General features: G+C 40.0%; 1 protein-coding gene and 1 non-coding gene across 4 annotated transcripts in view; one reads left to right on the top strand and one right to left on the bottom strand.

Annotated features, from left to right (window-relative positions):
• The window catches only part of MACF1 (microtubule actin crosslinking factor 1), a 385,648-nt gene that overhangs the window by 242,498 nt on the left and 123,654 nt on the right, over positions 1-19,496 (top strand). For all 3 annotated transcript variants that reach the window (XM_058303848.2, XM_058303845.2, XM_058303843.2), the window contains 12 exons: positions 5-154; positions 2,904-3,119; positions 3,208-3,357; positions 6,687-6,920; positions 9,069-9,218; positions 9,895-10,128; positions 11,535-11,759; positions 15,389-15,907; positions 16,688-16,864; positions 17,134-17,257; positions 18,434-18,642; positions 19,062-19,379. In XM_058303848.2, coding sequence (XP_058159831.1) covers positions 5-154; positions 2,904-3,119; positions 3,208-3,357; positions 6,687-6,920; positions 9,069-9,218; positions 9,895-10,128; positions 11,535-11,759; positions 15,389-15,907; positions 16,688-16,864; positions 17,134-17,257; positions 18,434-18,642; positions 19,062-19,379 — 2,706 coding nt within the window. The remainder of the gene's footprint in view (positions 1-4; positions 155-2,903; positions 3,120-3,207; positions 3,358-6,686; positions 6,921-9,068; positions 9,219-9,894; positions 10,129-11,534; positions 11,760-15,388; positions 15,908-16,687; positions 16,865-17,133; positions 17,258-18,433; positions 18,643-19,061; positions 19,380-19,496) is intronic.
• On the bottom strand, positions 4,668-4,774 carry LOC111763024 (U6 spliceosomal RNA). The gene has a single exon (XR_002795988.1). It is a non-coding gene; the product is annotated as a U6 spliceosomal RNA (small nuclear RNA).

The following is a 19,496-nucleotide window of genomic DNA, read 5'->3' as shown; positions in this document are numbered from 1 at the left end:
ACAGAATATATATAACCGGCGACTCTGTCTTGAACACGATGAGAAGCTAGTATCCTATCTGTCTCTATTACGGGACATTGAAATGAGGACCAAACAGATTCAGTCTCAGGAGCTAACCCTGACAGAGCTACAGAATCTGTTTTGTCAGGCCAAGGTAGGTTCCTAGAGGTCCACCAGGTCCACCAGATTCTAGATAACTGGCTTCATCTTCCTTGAAGATTCCAAAATTTAAAAGGACCCTTTTTAACCTTCTATTCCAGGGCAGACAATCTAAGATTGTTATTATGTAATTGTGGCAAAGGCTAACTAGGTTTGAATTGAGTAGATAAAATTTATAATGGACATACTTGGACATGCTTTGGTCAGGTTTAGCTATGAATCGAATTGTCAACATTTAGAAATGGTTGTAATAATTCAAGCAAATGTTAAGACCTTGACTTCTGGTTAAAAGTAGTAGATAGAGGGAAGCAGCTGTGGTTCAATCAGTTGGGCTCCCGCCTACAGTATGGGAGGCCTTGGGTTCGTGTCCCGGGGCCTACTCATGAAGGCAGGCTCGCCCACATGCCACAGAGAGCCGCTGGTCCACAAGTGCGGCAGAGGGCTGACTCAGCAAGGTGATGCAACAACAACAAAAAAGGAGACAAGCAAAAAAACACAGAAGAGCGGGCAGCAAAAGGACACAGAGAGCAGACAGCAAGCAAGCCACGGGGGTGGGGGGGTGAGGGGGTGGGAATAAATAAAAATAAATACAGATACAAGAATGCACAGCGAATGGACACAGAAAGCAGACAGCAAGCAAAAAAAAAAGTTGCAAGGGAGGGATTAAAAAAAAAAAAAGTAATAGATAAAATGTATTAATCTGTATGACCCCCCCATCTTCTCCAAACTCCACTAAGACATTAGGAAAAACTCACAAGGAAAAAGAGAACAATAGAGGAGAAAAATCAGTGAAATTTTAGAACTTAGAAAGCAGATGGATGAGGGGGTAACCAACTTAGCAGACTGGAGAAAACCAAATTCTAAACTTACAGTGGAGAAAGCTAAGGAATGACCCAATTTATAATACAGAATCTCCTAAAGGCTCCAAACTTGATAGGACTAGAAAGTAGAGGTGAAAATGAGTCTGCAAACAAGGATAATTGATTGAAAGTCTAATTAAAAAGCAATTGGATTTTCAAATTTCCAGCTTACTTCATACAGCCTGCCAACTGCCCCTGCCTGACTCCATCAAAAGAATAGAGTTTATCCTTTGAGGATAATGTGGAAAGATCAGCTACAGTTGAAGACTGGGATTCCACACTGAAATCAGTAGGATTAACTGAAAGTTCACATATTGAATCTTGAACTCCAATCTTCTTTCCCCATGATTTGACTAACCCCAGGAAAAGATCTAAAATTACTGAGGGGAGTGGTTTCCCAACTAAATATATTGGCCAATTCTCACCATTGTCAGTAAAGACTAGAGTCAACAAACATCACTTCCGTCTGCAGAGTTTCTAATTAGCATTTTAGGGCATTATTCTCAAGCATGAACATGGAGAAAGCTTCTAATAGGAAAGAGACTAAAACAAAGAAAGAAAAAAAAGGAATTTAGAGGAAATAGAGACTATTCAGGAAGGAAAACATATTCAAAGGCACTACCATTTAAGAGACAAAAAAGGGAGTGAAAAAGTGCAATCAGAGATCTTGGAAAGAAACTAGGTAAGAGTGGTCTCCCAGAAACCAGAGAAGAGACTCAAGGGAGGAATTAAGTACTGCAGGAACACTGAATATGATGAGGACTAAAGGGGAGAAGATTTAGCCCCTGGAATGTCATTAGTGACTTTGATGAGGACAGTTTTCAGTGGAGATATAAACCAGTTTGTGGTAGGTTGAGAGTAAGTAGGAATTGGAAGATAGAGGCAATTAATGTAGACCATTCTTTCCAGAAGCTTGGTAGTCTAGGCAAGGGAAAAGCTAAGACAGTAGCTGGAGGAAATAGACTAAAAGAAGAATTGTTTTTTTCCAGATGATTTTGTCTCGAGTTGATTTTGGGGCTAAGGAGAAAACCAATAGTAAAGGAGAACTTGAAGGGAAGAGACAGTGACAACTGATGGAATAGGACCCTGAGGACATAGAAAGGGTTAGAATTAAAACAGCCTTGAGCAGGAAGAAGAAACTGAAATTGGAGGTTAGGAGGTGTCACAGGATTGAAATGACGGTGAAGACAGAGATTTTAAAGGTTTAACAGTTCTGGGTTATGCCAGCATCCAGGTTCTAGCCATGGGTCAGATGACTGACGGGGAATTGAGGATGATGCCCAGAAGAACTGGCAAGCTTTTCCATGCTTATTTTGGCTCCTCTTTGTAGGATCAGAATATTAGGGACTACTGAGCTGGGAGACTGGTTTTTTTTAGGTTCTTTGTCTCTGTCCTCTTGGGTTTGGGAGTGGAAGAGTCATCTTTTCAATTGACCTCTTTTGTATTTTATGAAGCAGGTCGATTTTGAATGCTCCCTGGGAAAAGGCATAATGACTCTTTTATAAAGGCAGCAACTTTCAGTGGAAGAAAACCTAAACCAAGTCAGAAAACCTAATCCAAATCTTGGCTTTACTTCTTAACAACTGGGTAACCTTGGACAGAAAAAAGTACCGATTTTTAAGTGCTCAGGCATCTCTTTTTAAAATCCAGAATAATAATATCTGCTCTGCCTACCTCATGAATTAGTGATTGTGAGAACCAAGTAAACTAATCTATGTATGTATGTATGCATGTGTGTGTATATATATTGAGAGAGAGCACTTTATAATGCTAAAGTCTCGGTAGGTGTGGGGCGAGAGAAAAATGTGTTCAGAGCTGATTCTCAGATAGCATGGCAAGATTTCTAATCTTGATTTTGGAAGTAACTCCACTTTAATCCCTCAGGTCTTAGACAGAGAGCTAAAGGATCTGTCTACCTTGGTCAATCAGGAATTGGATTATGTGGATCAGATTATCATAGGACAGCCTCAAGAAGTACCTGCTCAATTGTTAAAGGCTCTAGAGAAAGACGCCAAAAATCTTCAAAAGTCTCTCAGCTCAGTGAGTGACACCTGGAATTCCAGACTACTCCACCTTCAGAATGTTGTGGAAGCAAAACAGGTAAAGTTTCTTGGTTTTATTCACAAAATCTCACAACTTCTGTATAGGCTTGGAGATTTTTATAATCTGATTTGCCATTTATTCTTAGACCAGAGTATTAAATCAACACATACAGCTAAAAGACAGAATTCAAGATCTGATGTCTTGGATTGCCAATACCAATTTTATTCTGAACAGCAAGGAATTTAACAGTGAAACAGATGCTGCAAACCTCAATCACTATCTCCAACAGTATGAGGTAAACTCCTCACTCATTCTCAAGCATGTTTTTATTTGTCTTTTGAGTTTTATCAATTTTATTTTCCTGCTAAGCAAAGAAGTTATCTGTACTTATCTTTCTTTAAAAGTATGATTTTCCATTTCAGGAATAAGCCTGTTGTGTTTAGTTTTTTAAGTTGTTGTATACTTGGAGCATCAGTAATTATTTCTCCTTTTAGCTATGCTCTGAAAAAGAGAGAAAGAGTCTACAGAAGATCTATGATTATCAGCAGTAGCTCCTCTTTATAACTGAGCATTTAGGATCTGTCCTCACTTTCTGTTTTGTCCAAGATCTAATCCACTCCCCTTTTCCCAATTTCAAAAGCATTTCTGATCAATGATCTAAAGCATGGCTTGGAAAACTTTCTGTAAAGGGCCAGCTATTAAATACTTAATTCTTTGCAGGCTATTTAGTTTCCGTTGCAATCACACAACTCTTCCATTGAAGCATGAAAGCAGCTATAAGCTATACATAAATGAATGGGCATGACTGTGTACAATAAAACTTTATTTACAAAAACAGGCAGCAAGCCAGATTTGGTCTGTAATTTTGGCTATAGTTTGCCAGCCCCAGATCTAGAGAGATGTTTTCCTTCTTATTAAGCCCCAAATTAAATGATTATTTTTTAATTTTATTTTATGGTTTATATTTTAGATTGTTTACTTTCATAATTTTTATTACATTATGGTTTACATTTTAAACTATATACTTTTATAAATTTTAATAGATTAAAAAAAATTTTTTAGATACATAGATCATACAAAATGTTACATTAAAAAAATATAGGGAAACGGACTTGGCCCAGTGGTTAGGATGTCCATCTACCACATGGGAGGTCCACGGTTCAAACCCCGGGCCTCCTTGACCTGTGTGGAGCTGGCCCATGCGCAGTGCTGACGCGCGCAAGGAGTGCCCTGCCACGCAGGGGTGTCCCCCGTGTAGGGGAGCCCCACGCGCAAGAAGTGCTCCCCCGTAAGGAGAGCCGCCCAATGCGAATGAAAGTGCAGCCTGCCCAGGAATGGCGCCGCCCACACTTCCCGTGCCGCTGACGAAAACAGAAGCGGACAAAGAAACAAGACGCAGCAAAAAACACAGAAAACAGACAAAGGGGGGAGGGGAGGGGAATTAAATAAATAAATAAATAAATAAGCCTTAAAAAATATATATATATATATAAATATATATATATATTTAAAATATATATATATATATATATAAAAGAGGATCCCATATACCTCCACTCCCCACCCCCACTCCTCCCACATCACCAAATTCTTTCCTCAGTGTAGTGGAATATGGAACACTTCACAAATTTACATGTCATCCTTGCACAGGGACCATGCTAATCTTCTCTGTATTGTTCCAATTTTAGTATACCTGCTGCCGAAGTGAGTACAAAATGATTCTTTTTATAAGTCAGTAAGAAAAAGGTAAAGACTGGAGATACATAATGGTCCAGAAGTGTTTTTCCCTCAGCCTTATTCTTTTTGTTGTTGTTCTCAAGACAATGTGAGATATTACCCAGACTAGTTTATCAGCCCTGTGCTGTTGAAGTTCTTCTCCTTAAACTGTTTTTAAAGACAGAGCAAAACTGGAGATATTCCCTCCTTCTGTTTTATCCTCTCTCTTCCTTCAGTCTTAAAAGAAGCAGCAGAGAATGGATGTAGCTCAGTGGTTGAGTGCCTGCTTCCCACATTTGAGGTCCTGAGTTCAATCCCTGGTGCCTCCTAAAAAAAAGAGAAAAGAAAAAAGCAGACATAAAAGTTTGTCCATGGTCAGACTCTTTGAACACAATTTCATCTTTTTCTTCCAAGAGTTGCCCTGCCTCCTTCCTTCATATCTCTTTTTTTTTCCTAAAAAAAGATTAATTTATTTTCTTCTTCCTGCTCCCTCCATTGTCTGCTCTCTCTGTCCATTCATTGTGTGTTCTTTTGTGTCTGCTTGTATTCTCATTAGGTGGTTCTGGGAACCAATCCTTCCCACCTTCCAGAGTGGGAGAGAGGCAATCATTCTCTCATGCCACCTCAGCTCCCTCATCTGCTGCTTATTATCTCTCCTCTGTGTCTCTTTTTGTTGCATCATCTTGCTGCACCAGCTTTCCACATGGGCCAGCACTCCTCCATGGGGCAGCACTCCTGTGTGGGGCAGTACTTTGCACAGGCCTCACTCCGTGTGGGACAGCTCGCCACACAGGCCAGCTTGCCTTCACCAGGAGGCCCTGAGTATCAAATCCTGAACCTCCTATATGGTAGATGGGAGCCCAATTGCTTGAGCCACATCCATTTCCCCCTTCCTACCTCTTTACACAACAGTGTTGATATCCAAATATAACTATCCCTTTATCATTTGGGGGAGAGAGTAACAAACTATTCTCTAACAAGATATTATAAAAAAACAAGAGTGAAAAAATTCCCCTAGTTAAGAACTTATGAATTCTCTTCAAGGATGAGAACAGCAGTCTGTCTTGTTTTTCTTGTGATCATTTCCCAAACCCATATTTTCACAGATGAAAGGAACATTCATGCCTTATGATAAATATCCAAGAAGCCTTCCCTGCCTGCCTCTTCAGGATTGTTCTTGGGTCCTCTGACTTCTCTCAATTTCAAAGTGATAGAGATGTAGATCTCCTGATTATTTTTGCTGCATTCAGCATAACATAGTTCATTGCTAAATGTTTGTGGAAAATTGCATTCTTTTAATTGACCATCTGAAAATAAATAATTCTAATGTTTGGGCCGTTTTTACTTCTTTAAGGTAATGATATAACTATTGTACAAGGAAGTCTGACTGTAATCCTTCATATTTCAAAATGTATAAGCAGCATTATTTACTCTAAAAATCAGTTCTTCGTGAACATCAAATAAATTGCATATTTTCTTAATACTGACTTACTAGTCACTCACTATCAGTAAAATATGAATATATGTTTGAACCTAAGAAAATACAATTAGACAGCTACACCTTAGACCAGAAATTCATGTTATAATTTCCAAAACTTTTTTTTAAAATTTACAGATATTTTGGATTGGTCAGGTATAATTTTGTCAGCATAAATCACTGACAGCTTACTGCAATTGGAAATCAAAGTCTAGTAAATGAAACTTAATTGTAATTTATAAGGAGTTTGGAGGAAGCAGCAGAAGTGAGAGTCTCAGCACTAGTTAGGCTTTAGAAACCATGACTGTCAATTTAAAAAATAAAGGAAATTAACCTCTCTCCTCAGGTCTTTGAGTAGATTGAATAAGCTCCTGCGTGGATAGAGAAGTAGCAGTTTCAATTTCTTTTTTTTCCCCCCTAACTTGCCTTAGGATATGAAACAGCCCATGGCCAAAAGGAAGTCTCAGTTGGATGCTCTTGCTTTTGATATTCAATTCTTTGTCTCCGAGCACGCTCAGGACTTGTCCCCTCAGCAGAACCGACAGATGCTGAGGCTTCTGAGTGAGCTACAGAGGTCCTTCCAGGATCTTGTTGAACTGACTACAGCTCAGACGGATGACTTGCAGAGCCGTCTTCAACAAATGGAGCAGGCAGACTGGGTTAAGGTCAGGCTGAACCAGCAACTGGGCTTAGTTTGTCTTTCGGGATGTCCTCTGTCTTTGGGTTTTTGGACCAGACTCCAGATATAATGATACCAGGAACCTAAGTTTACCAGTTTTGAAATTTCATATCATTTAGGCCCATGTGGTTCTGGTCCAGGAGGCAGCTGTTCTGGCTGGGTTTTTTGCCATGTTTTGGTTTTGTGTGGGCATGTGAGAGAGTATATGTTTATTTACGTGTGTCTGCATGTGCAAATGTTTTCTTTTTAGTGAGACTCTTCCTTCTTTGTGTCTTATTCTCCCTGACTTTCAAATGAAAATCATACCTAGCCCTTTCTTCTCCTACTTTCTCCCTCAGCATGCTATTGGGGGTTGTTAGAAACATTTAAATATTCTGAACTCTTGAAAAAAAATGGTTCTGAAATAAGTTTTAGGCTGGGATTTTTCATATGATTTATGATAATATTCCTTCACAGCCTTCAAACAGCAGACAAGGAAATTTTTATTCAAATCATATTAATTTTTAGCACCATTTAAATTATTATTTTCTAGCACTTTTCTTTACACTGTAATGCCAAGTGCTTACTCAATCTTGGAAAATTGTGTAGAAGCAGGGTTGATACATTTTTTAAAAAGTCTAATCCTACTGTCTTCCATCACAACCCTCTTCCTGTTGAACTCAACATAATTACATTAGTAGTAACATTATAACTTTAGAATTTCAAGAACTATGTATGTGCCATTTTTGCTGGTTAAATAATAAGTTGCTATTCAGCAAAATATGAAAACTGTCATTATTACCAGCAAATCTGTCTTAGAGACTCCTTTATTAAATATTGTGCCAGTAGAATTGAGCTTTTAAATCAGACTTGAAAGAAATTAGGTTGGTCAATGTTAATGCTTAGTTGTATCAATTATAATTAAATAGAATTAAAATACCAACAGAATGCTTAGGTTACCTTCCAAATTTGAAAATTTGCAATGCCCTCCCTTAGGTATTTATATAGCATGAATATATAGCCTGTGGGTAATTAATGAAATAGCTTTGGTCTGAGCCACCTTCAGACACAGGGTAGGCCACTGAGCTGCAGTGGGTGATAGACTGCATGTGAACATTCTCCCTGGGCACGTAATTAATTCCACAATATTTATTAACCTTGTTAATGTCAGAAATGCTCTACTTCTTTCTGTATTTTCCCTGAATGTGTGTGTATGTCTGTGTGTTAACTTGTTTGCTTTGCTTTTTTCAGATTCAGTCTGCACCCATCCTAACCCATGAAGATCCTGTTTTTCAGCTGAAGAGCTCTTAGGAGCTCTCTTCCTGAGCCCCTCTATTTGTCCCAAAGAGAGGGAGAGGGCCAATTTGGGCACCTGTTTGTAAGTGCAGGTGACTAAAATACTTTCAGAAGGTAGAAACTGGTGGAAAATGGTTAAAGAAGGATGGTCAGAACACATCATGCTCAATTGCTCAATCAGGTGCTTCAGTATCATGCATATCTCCATGACATATGGAGAAAGGATTAGGCACAGAAACATATTCCATCCCTCCCCTTGGGCCTATTCCCAGACAGTTTCCTTATTCTCAAAATAGCCAACTCCAGCCTTTCATGCCTGGCATGTAATAGTTCTATTAAATGGGTCTCTGCATTTGTGAAACATTTGATTTATAAAGTCAGCTCAATTATTAAGTATTAAGAAGCTAAATTAACTTATAAAGTATCCAGGTCCTTGATTTTCCTTTCTAGTCCAGTCCTAATTTTCCATATTTTGGATTAATATGTCACAGATCCTCTGGTTCTAGTGGAGGAAGTGATCAGAACTACTAATTAATTATCACTATCATTTTCATCTATGGATATTAGGCATTTGGACTTTGCTCTCAATTTCCAAAGATACTAACAGCTATGTGGCAACAGAACTCCCAAACCCAAACAAGAGGATTCACTCCTGAAATTACCCCTAGGTCATTCCTAGGTCAGCTGACTGTACATATGAGGGGAGCTTTCCAAATATGATTTCTGTGCTTCTTCCTGGTTTAATCTCCCACCACCTTTCCATTCTTAAGATATAAACTTCCTGTTTTGCATTTCAGGGAGTTATATTTTTGAAATGAGAACTATTAATTGTTTCTTGACCCCTTTGCATTTTTATTAGACCTTGCAGAAACAACAAAATACCTGTCACCAGAAACTGGAGGATCTTTGTAGCTGGGTAGAACAGGCAGAAAGAACATTGGTAAGCCAGCAAGGCAGAGTCACCCAGCAAGATCTGTCTGCCTTGCAGAAGAGCCAAAGTAACTTGAAGGTCAGTATGAATTAATCTGTTTTTTCTTTCCTACAGTGAATATTTATAAAGGCTTGCTTTGTGCCAGTTAAGTGTGTCACTTGTAGTGAGAAATTAAGGATATGTAAGGGCTAATGGATGAAGGGGTGGGAAGAATAAGAGAACATGTCAGACAGAAGCCTATATGTTGGCCTTGAAATGGAAATGGGATCGAGCACAACATATTCAAGGAACTGTATTTTAAAAAGCTAGTTTGTGGCTGGATTGGTATAAGATAAGGCTGGAGAGATAGGTGGCCAGATCATTTTGGACCATGTAGGCCATGTTAAGATAAGGGGTGATAACCAGGAGAGGACCAGCCAGCCCTTGACTGATAGAATCATATTGTCAACTCTTTTTTTTTTTTTTTTAAATAGAAGAATGATAGCTTTGAGGATAACTCATTTTAAAATAAAAATCTCTGCTATTCTACACGTTTTTAGATGGCCTCCTTGCTGTCTTCATTAAATATTTGCTCAGAAAATTAAATATTATAAAATTTCTTTGCAGTGTTTTAGGCCTAATCCTTAAGCAAACTGTGGTCAGGGATATAAATCTGTCGCAAAAATGTCGCAGTAGCCATTCCATCTTCAGACTGTTAGGGGGCTTAGAAGTACTAAAGTTAAAGGCTCTGTTATTCCCGTTTTCATGTGTTAAGGATTTACAGGATGACATTCAGAATCATGCCACCTCATTTGCCAGTGTTGTCAAAGACATTGAAGGGTTCCTGGAAGAGAACCAGACTAAGCTGACCCCCCATGAGTTGGCAGCTCTTCAAGAAAAACTTCAGCAAGCTAAAAAACAATATGAGGCTCTCCAGGAAAGGACACGGGTGGCCCAGAAGGAGCTGGAAGAAACAGTGACCTCAGTCTTACAACAGGAGACTGAAAAGGTAACCAGACTACTATGATACTTGGTATTTTTCAGAAAAAAAATTTTGGTACCCACATAAATAAAAGATAATGAGGGGAAGCTGCCTTACAGACAGCATAAAATCACACACACACACGAAAAGGAGTGCTTCAAGAGCAAATCTGTGAGTACATCTTTACTTTTATAAGAAAGATCCAGAAGGACATACAATTAGAATTGTAGCAAGTGCATAGCACCAAAACCAAAACAAAAATCTTGCAATACTATATACTCAGTATTCTAACTGGTAAAGTGTCCAGTTAGACACTTAGTGTCTAGGTGAGAAAAGGAGAGGATAAAGCAAATGTCATATTTCTAGCATGTGTCTAGACTGGTGATTCAAGTGTTAGGGAAAAACATCTCGGAAGTCTTAGTGGATCACAAGCTATCTCCAAGCTTCCACTGTAGTTGAAATGGGAATAGTGGCACTGGGATAAGCCAAAGAGAAGGTAAAGTCTCAAAGGGTCTTCTGTACTCTACTCAGTACTGACAGACTGAGTTGGAATCCTTTGTTCAGCTATGAGCTCTGATGCTAATGAGGGAGGTAGAGAGCAAGGAAAAGAGGAAATAAGTTACCTGAAGGTAAATTCTATTTTACCTGTTAATTAATATAGACATAAATATATAATTTGATATAACCTATTTAATTAAGTAAAATACTCGAAAAGTCAGAAAATAGAATTTGAGAGGCAGTTTAAGAACTTAATGTTCTGTTTGGCAGAGTGAAGGATGAGAGAAGTCTGCCTTTCCCTAGGGAAAAACAGCCAGATAATTGAGTGTAATTATGCTATTTCTTACCCTACCAAGCCATTGAATCACTTCTGTTTAACTAAAAGGATTCCCTGAAGCTTTGCTGGGATGCAAGAACAAAAAATAATTTTTTTTTTTTTTTTTTAGATATCGGGGCTGGGGATTGAAGCTGGGACCTTGTATGCAGGAAGCCAGTGCTCAACCACTGAGCCACATCAACTCTCCTGAGTTGGCTTTTTCGTTTGTTTGTTTGCTTATTGTTTGTTTTTAGTAGTCACCAGGAACCGAACCCCAGACCTCCCATGTGGAAAGCAGGTGCTCAATCACTTGAGCCACATCCACTTCCAGGAGATAGAACTAAATATTCTCTCAATAAAACCATATGAAATCCTGGGATTTACTGTTGTTCTTGATATTATTAATCAGTGAAATATAGAAGAAATCTGGAGGTTGTTTTAAATAATTATATTTCAACAGGTTTTAGATGATGTTAATTCATTTTGTGTGTACAAGACTCTGTATCCTGAAACTTAGAGCTTCTTTTTATCTTTAGTATAAAATTGTCCCCTTCTTAACCTTGGTTATAAAGCTGAGTACCTAAGGCCTTCTCACCTAGACTATCTATGTGGATTTCAGAGTAAAGCAGCAAAGGAACTGGCAGAGAACAGGAGTAAGATTGATGCTCTCTTGAACTGGGTCACTTCATTGGGCTCATCTGGTGGACAGCTACAGTCCAGCCTTCCAAGAATGGAGCAGATCTCGGGAGTTAGCCTGGGGAAAGAAGCCTTGGATACAAATGATGGTCACATGGAGGAGAACCAAGCTCCAGAGAAACTGGACCAGCAGTGTATAAAGATAAAGGTGAGGAAATTAGTTTGTCCTCACTATGCTAGGGGAATTTCTCCTGCTTTGGACAAGTCACCATGACCTCCTTGCCCCTAAATCTAGCGAATATTTGTCAGGCCATATCCTCTTTGATAGCTCAGTGGCTTTTGACACTGTTGGACAGTCCTCTTGAAATTCTTTCTCTCTTGGTTTCCATAGCACTACTCTACCTGGTAATCTTTTTTCCTTTCCTCTAACCAGCTTTAGAAATACTGTGCTTTAATGACCTTTTTTCATCTCTCAGAATACCCTTTCCTTGGGTGGTCTCATCTACTCATAACATTTCAATTACCATTTGCACTAATGAATTCCTTGTGTGTATATATATATCTATATCTCCAAATCTGTTCTGAGCCTTTCCTGTAAATCCATCTGATTACTTGCAACTTGGAACCACCAGCACCTCAAACTGAGAAATGGAACTCTTGTTTCCTCTCTAACCCCTTTGCATTCAAGTATGTTCTCCTTCTTGTATTCCACTTATATGCCAGAATTAGACATCATCCTAGATTTCCTTTCCTTCCCCCACTCTCTCCTATATCGGATCAGTCATCAAATCCCATGTTTTCTGCTTTTTATATCTCTTTCAGTGTTATCTGTACTTTATATCCAGCGAGATATTGTAATGCAGACCACTATCTGCTTTCACATGTTTTATTATAGCTGCTCTTAAAATTTCCTTGCCTGTTGGTTTTTACCCTCTGAGCCAGTTCCCATACTATCAAGTAATTTCTCTAAAGTGCTATATCACTGCTTAAAGCCTTTTAATGATTTCCTCTTGTTCTCAAAATAAACTTCAGACTCTTGAATGTGGTTTACAAGGCCCTCCCTCAGGATCTATCCCTACTTACCTGGCCTTATTCTCACCTGCCCTCACATTTGAGTCTCTAGCTATTCTGATCACTTTCAGTTTATTGTACTAGGTTTTCACTCTCCTCTAGGTCTTTGCATACTCTTGGAACATTCTTGCCTCTCCAGTATAGAAAGTAAGGAAGGGACCCAGCGCTTGTTTACCTTTTACTCATTCTTCAGATCTCAGATGAGATCTTCCTCTAGGAAGCCCTTCTTTACCACTCCCCAAATTTAGATTAGGTATTCCTCCCATATGTTTCTGTTATACCCTTCCCTACATTGTAGCATTTCTCTCTCTAATGTACTTTTGTCTATATTATCTTCTAGACTCAAGGCTTGAAGGCAGAAACCATTTCTTGCTCACTATTTATTTCTGCTTACTTATTCATTCTTTCAGCAATTATTGAGTGCCTTCTGTATGCCAGGCACTGGAGATAAACCAGTAAACCAACCAGATAAACCATCTCCTAGGACATCAGTTGGTATATGCAGGCAAATGATACTGAATGATTAAAAGATTACATACATATTTAGGGTATTTATAAAACACATAGATCACATATTCTAGTAATCACACCTTTGTACAAAGAAAATTTGGCCTAGCTGGAGTACTTCTGTTGAACAGCCTGTGTGGGCCATTGCCTTATTTTGTTTTAATAGGATTTCTACCCCCTGCATGCCACTTCTGCGTGACGATCCGTTGCTGTGTGTCCCCAAAGCCTTGGTAGTCTGACAATAATACAGAGTGGAGATGGTTCTCCTGTCACAGGGAGACTTCTCACACCTCTTCCTGGCAGCAGTCAGCCTGACAAGTAGCATTTTCATCCCAGGAAGGAAACTACCTTACTCTTGGTGGATGGGTTGGTGGATGGGAGTGGGGTCATCTGTACAGACAAGGCTCTACTATCTCTTTGCTCAAAATTTGTCAGCCCAGCTTTCCTGACATGATTTGGGAGGTTGAGGCTATCAAGTTGCTGTTGATAGAAGCTAAAATTGGATACTATTTCAAGAATAATAGGTTAGACTCCTTGTATTACTCAGTCAAAGGGATGCTGATACAAAATACCAGAAATGGGCTGGTTTTTATAAAGGGTATTTATTTGGGGTAGGAGCTTACAGATACCAGGTCATAAAGCATACGTTTATTCCCTCACCAAAGTCTATTTGGAGCAAGATGGCTGCCGACGTCTGTGAGGGTTCAGGCTTCCTGGGTTTCTGTGTTCCCGGGGCTTGCTTTACTCTGGCTTCAAGGTTCCTTCCTTCCTGGGGCTGGCTTCTCTTTCCTCTGCATGCTGGCTTCCTAGGGTTCCAGTTTAAGTATTTAACATCAAACTCTAAAATCAAAACTCCAACATTAAAAACCCTCAACTCTGTTCTTTGCCATGCCTTTTTTCTGTGAGACCCCACTCACCAAGGGCTGGGGACGCAACACCCTAATCATAATTCAGTCATGCCCAGATACAGATCAGATTACAAGCATAATCCAATATTTCTTTTTGGAATTCATCACTTATATCAAACTGCTCCACTCATTCTCTCGCTAGCTGCATCAACAGTATAGATAGAAACATTGGCTGAATTCGCATTGTCCTGTATTAGGCTCAGGAAAAACATGGTTTTTTGGGGTTAAAAAAAAAACAGTTTTCCTCAAAGACTTACATTTCGTTAGAATTTAAAAAGGTCTATGCACATAGACATAGCATATATAAAAGCAAAACTGCAGATTAACTAATATTCAGAAATATAGTTCACTCTTATTGATCTATGGATTGTCTATCTAATGAATTAATTTTCCAAGGTTTTTCCCAGCAGGGACAGTTTACATGATATATTTTACAGTGAAGTATTTACAGTCTTTGAATTGTAATACATTTGACTTTTCCAGTTTACTCCTCTTTCATTAATGTGAATAATAGCTGTCCATTCGTACCTTCTTTTATTATTTTTTTTAAAGATTTCTAAAAATTATTATTTATTTCTCTCTCTTCCTCCCATTGTCTGCTCTCTCTGTCCATTTGCTATGTGTTCTCCTGTGTCCGCTTGCATTCTCGGCGGCACCGGGAATCTGTGTCCCTTTTTGTTGTGTGATTTTGCTCTGTCAATTCTCCCTGTGTGTGGCGCCACACTCCTAGGTGGGCTGTGCTTTTTTCATGCAGGGTGGCTCAATGCAGGGTGCACTCCTTGCACATGGGGCTCCCCTACATGGGGGACACCACTGCATGGCACAGCACTCCTTGTGCACAGTAGCACCATGCATGGGCCAGCTCACCATGTGGGCTAGGAGGCCCTGGGTTTGAACCCTGAACCTCCCATATGGTAAGCGGACTTTCTATCAGTTGAGCCATGTCCATTTCCCCGTACCTTCCTTTAGAGATAGGATGGTTTAGTGAAGAGAGTCTGATTCTGGTCACAGTTCTGTCCCTTAACTATCTGTGTGACCTTAGTCAAGCCGTATAGTATCTTCTTGACATTCGATCATCTCATATGGGCATTATATTGTCTACCTAAATTTCAGGGTTATACCAATAATCAGAGAGATAATACATGTAAAATAACTTTGAAAACTATAAATTCCAATACCTGTCAGTTAAGCTGGCATTAGCATATGGAAGATGCTTAAAGATGGGTAGATACTGTGATTTCTGAGAGCTGGAAGAGTGGCTTAGTGAGGCCGCTCTCTACTTTTAGCTGTAGACAGAACCAAATTATTGTGATTTTGTTACCGATTGCCCTTTGTTTTGTGGGATTGTCAGGCTCGTCACCAAGAATTGCTGTCCCAGCAGCAAAATTTTATCCTGGCTACCCAGTCAGCTCAGGCCTTTCTGGGCCAGCATGGCCACAATCTCACACCTGAGGAACAGCAGATGCTACAGGAGAAGCTGGGAGAGCTAAAGGAACAGTATGCAACTTCCTTGGCCCAGTCAGAGGCCGAGCTGAAGCATGTGCAAACACTACAGGATGAGCTGCAGAAGTTCCTACAGGATCATAAAGAATTTGAAAACTGGCTGGAACGGTCTGAGAAAGAGCTGGAGAACATGCATAAGGGAACCAGTAGTCCTGAAGCCCTACCCTCCCTGCTGAAGCGGCAGGGGAGCTTCTCGGAGGATGTAATTTCCCACAAAGGAGACTTGAGATTTGTGACTATATCAGGACAGAAAGTCCTGGACATGGAAAACAGCCTTGAAGAAAGCAGAGAACTGTCCGCAACTGGAAACTTAGTAAAGGACAAGCTGAGGGATGCAACAGAAAGATACACGGCTCTCCATTCAAAGGTAAGTGAGAGGTTCTTGGCAGCATCTGATCAAATGGTAATGGCACACAAGTGTGGTGGTTTCTGAGGCTCACAATAAGAACCTTAGGACACAGTGGACGAGCTGATTTGTATAATGACCCTAGGCAGAATGTATTCATGAGCTCCACAAAAACACAAACTGTAGGCCTATGGACTAATGCCTGATCCTAGCAGTATTGGGGATGTGTCTCAAGTTTGTGGTGAAGGTGTGGAAGTGCTCCTGTATCCTGACCAACAGACTTGAGTTCCCAAGAGACATAACACAGGGGAACCTTAAACCAGTTACACAGTCTTTATTCCTAAATTAGAGCATCTAGAGTAAATCCTTATCTTCATCCCTATTCTAGGAACTTCCTCTAGCTCCTAATATTTAGAATCCAGTCAATTCTTCTTAACTATCTTTTGTTTTCTGCCAACATCTCTAATCTCCGAAAAGGGACACTTTATATGTTTCTCAATCCTTACCTCTGTCTGCAACCTAATTTATATTTTTTTGGTGGCTTGTCATACAACTCATGCATGTATGTTTCCAGGTACATAATAAGGTTGGCATGAGTAATATGGAGCAAACAACGAGGGTCCCACTTGTAGAAGATGGTTGTTACCTATCTATTCATGAAACTCCAGTACTTCTCTTAAATGTAGTTACAGTAATTTCTGTGTGACAAAGCCAGACCTCTTTCTTTGGGCTCTGCCCAGAGAGCTGCTTCCTTTGGCCTGACCTTGCTTAGGTTTGCTTTCCCTTCTTTCTCTGGTACAGTGTGCATGGCTGGGCTCTCACTTGAACATGCTGCTAGGCCAGTATCAGCAGTTCCAGAGCAGCGCAGACAGCCTGCAGGCCTGGATGCAGGCTTGTGAGACCAATGTGGAGAAGATCCTCTCAGATACTGTTGCCTCTGACCCTGCGGTCCTGCAGCAGCAGCTTGCAACAACAAAGGTAACCCAGGACACAGACTTTGTTGGGGTACAAAGCTTTGTATTGCATGGCTTAGAGTACTCCAAAGAAAAGCAAATACTTAATTGATTAATGGCAGTGGTTGGGATGTCTTGGATAAGATCTGATTTCAAAACACTTTATTCTAATTTTTGTGGCTGTGGATGAACTGAGAATTATACTTTAAAGCTGTTTATTAGCTCTAAGTTCTAGAACCAGCTTTGATTATTCATTCAAAACGTTTTTCTCTTTCCTCATTTACGGGCAAGTAGCAGTTGCAGGAGGAGTTGGCTGAGCACCAAGTACCTGTAGAAAAGCTCCAAAAAGTAGCTTATGACCTCATGGAAATTGAAGGGGAGCCAGCCCCAGACCATAAGCATGTTCAAAAAACTACAGGTAAAGAGCAGCAAGAGTGATAGTGCTCCCTTAATTCCTTATATGTACTTCTATTCTATAATATATCACACTGTGTTATCAAGTATCTGCATAGGGCGGCAAACTTGGCCCAGTGGTTAGGGCGTCTGTCTACCACATGGGAGGTCCGCGGTTCAAACCCTGGGCCTCCTTGACCCGTGTGGAGCTGGCCCATGCGCAGTGCTGATGCGCGCAGGGAGTGCTGTGCCATGCAGGGGTGTCCCCCGCGTAGGGGAGCCCCACACACAAGGAGTGCGCCCCATAAGGAGAGCTGCCCAGCACGAAAGAAAGTGCAGCCTGCCCAGGAATGGCGCCACACAGACGGAGAGCTGACGCCGCAAGATGACACAACAAAAAGGAACACAGATTTCCGTGTCGCTGACAACAACAGAAGCGGACAAAGAAGACGCAGCAAATAGACACAGAGAACAGACAACCAGGGGGGGGGAGGGGGAGAAATAAATAAATAAATAAATCTTAAAAAAAGTATCTGCATAGGCTAGAGGCTGAGGGTGTAAAAATGAATAGATATAGATTGTCATCAAAAAGTTCACCTTCTAATGATCTTGCACCATTGAAGGACCCTTGCAATCTGGCTTCAACTCCTTCCCCCCAGTATTCTGCTTTCTAGGTATACCCTACTTCTTTCCTTTCCCAAGCAGACCAGTTATTTCCTCATTACTTTACCTGTGAAATTTTTTCCTATTACTTTGCTGCTAAAATCTATTGAGTGTTTACCAGGCATGATAAAAACGTACTCATTCTTCAAGGTGCAGCTGAGAAGTCACTTCCTTTATAAAGCTTCCCCCATCATCACCACCACCCTGAAAAATATTATAAATAGAAGATAAGAAAATATGCATTCTTTTTTCTGAGCTTCTCAAGTGTAGTACTCCTAATACCAATAAAACACTTTTGATTTCATTTTTAACTAAGTTGTGAATTGCCTTCCTATACCTAGGCTCTGTTTTAAAATCTTAAGTTTGTAATAGGCAGAGACCTTATCTTAATTATCTTTGGTCACTCAGTATCTAGCACTTAGTAGATGTTAAGTAAATAATGCTTATTAAATTTGGCTCAAATACTAATGCACTTCAAGCTTCTTTTTTAAAGCACATTACAAATAGTCTCCATTCTTCTCATCACCTTGCTTTCCAGATGCTATACTCAGCCAATTCCAAAGCCTTTCTTGTAGCCTGGCTGAACGCTCTGCACTGCTACAGAAGGCAATTGCCCAGTCTCAGAGTGTCCAGGAAAGTCTGGAGAGCCTATTGCAGTCCATCAGGGAAGTTGGAAAAAATCTGGAAGGAGAGCAAGTGGCATCACTCTCTTCAGGAGTCATACAAGAAGCCCTGGCCACTAATATGGTAAGAGCTATGCTCCTGTTGTAAGCATCAAAGGTGTGTTTGCCATGTGCCATAATTACATCATTTTGAAAATATCAGGAGAATAATCATTTCCATGAATCTTTCAATAAGATTTTAGTAAGAAATTAATTTTAAAAAGTAAAAATAATAATAATATTTAGAGAAGATGACTAATCCATGTAAAGATATTTCTACCCAATTTCCAAACTGTTTTTGAACTTGAGGAAAAATAGTAATAGCGAAGTCATTTGGAATGGGATGAAGAACTAAGGAAATAAGATGTGTGGTATTCTGAAAGCTCAGGTGTAATCCTCCAATCCTACATGCAAGCATGTAGTTATTAGAAGTTTATTAGTTTTGTGGCTCAGATATCCTGGAGTAACTGAACTAGGAGATGACAGACATGTTCTTGGTGACAGAAATTGAAACAAGACATTGCTCGGCAAAAGAGCAGCTTGGAGGCCACCCATGAGATGGTGACTCGATTCATGGAGACAGCAGACAGCTCCACAGCAGTGATGCTGCAGGGCAAACTGACAGAGGTGAGCCAGTGCTTCAAACAGCTTTGTCTGCAGCAGCAAGAAAAGGAGAGCTCCCTAAAGAAGCTTTTATCCCAGGCAGAGGTGTTTGAGCATCTCTCAAATAAGCTGCAGCAGTTCATGGAAAACAAAAGTCGCATGCTGGCCTCTGGAAATCAGCCAGATCAAGATATTGCACAGTTCTTCCAACAGATCCAGGTGAGGATATATCTGCCAAGTTTGCAAAATATAAGGAAAGGACAGGTAGCACATCAATTGACCAGTGAATGAGAGTACTGGGAACTTTCCCTGCATTATCTTACATAATTATTACAA

This window comes from Dasypus novemcinctus, chromosome 9 (genome assembly GCF_030445035.2).
Source record: "Dasypus novemcinctus isolate mDasNov1 chromosome 9, mDasNov1.1.hap2, whole genome shotgun sequence".
Taxonomy (NCBI): Eukaryota; Metazoa; Chordata; class Mammalia; order Cingulata; family Dasypodidae; genus Dasypus; species Dasypus novemcinctus.
The sequence above is the reverse complement of the archived record's forward strand: the minus strand, read 5'-3'. Positions and strand labels throughout refer to the sequence as shown.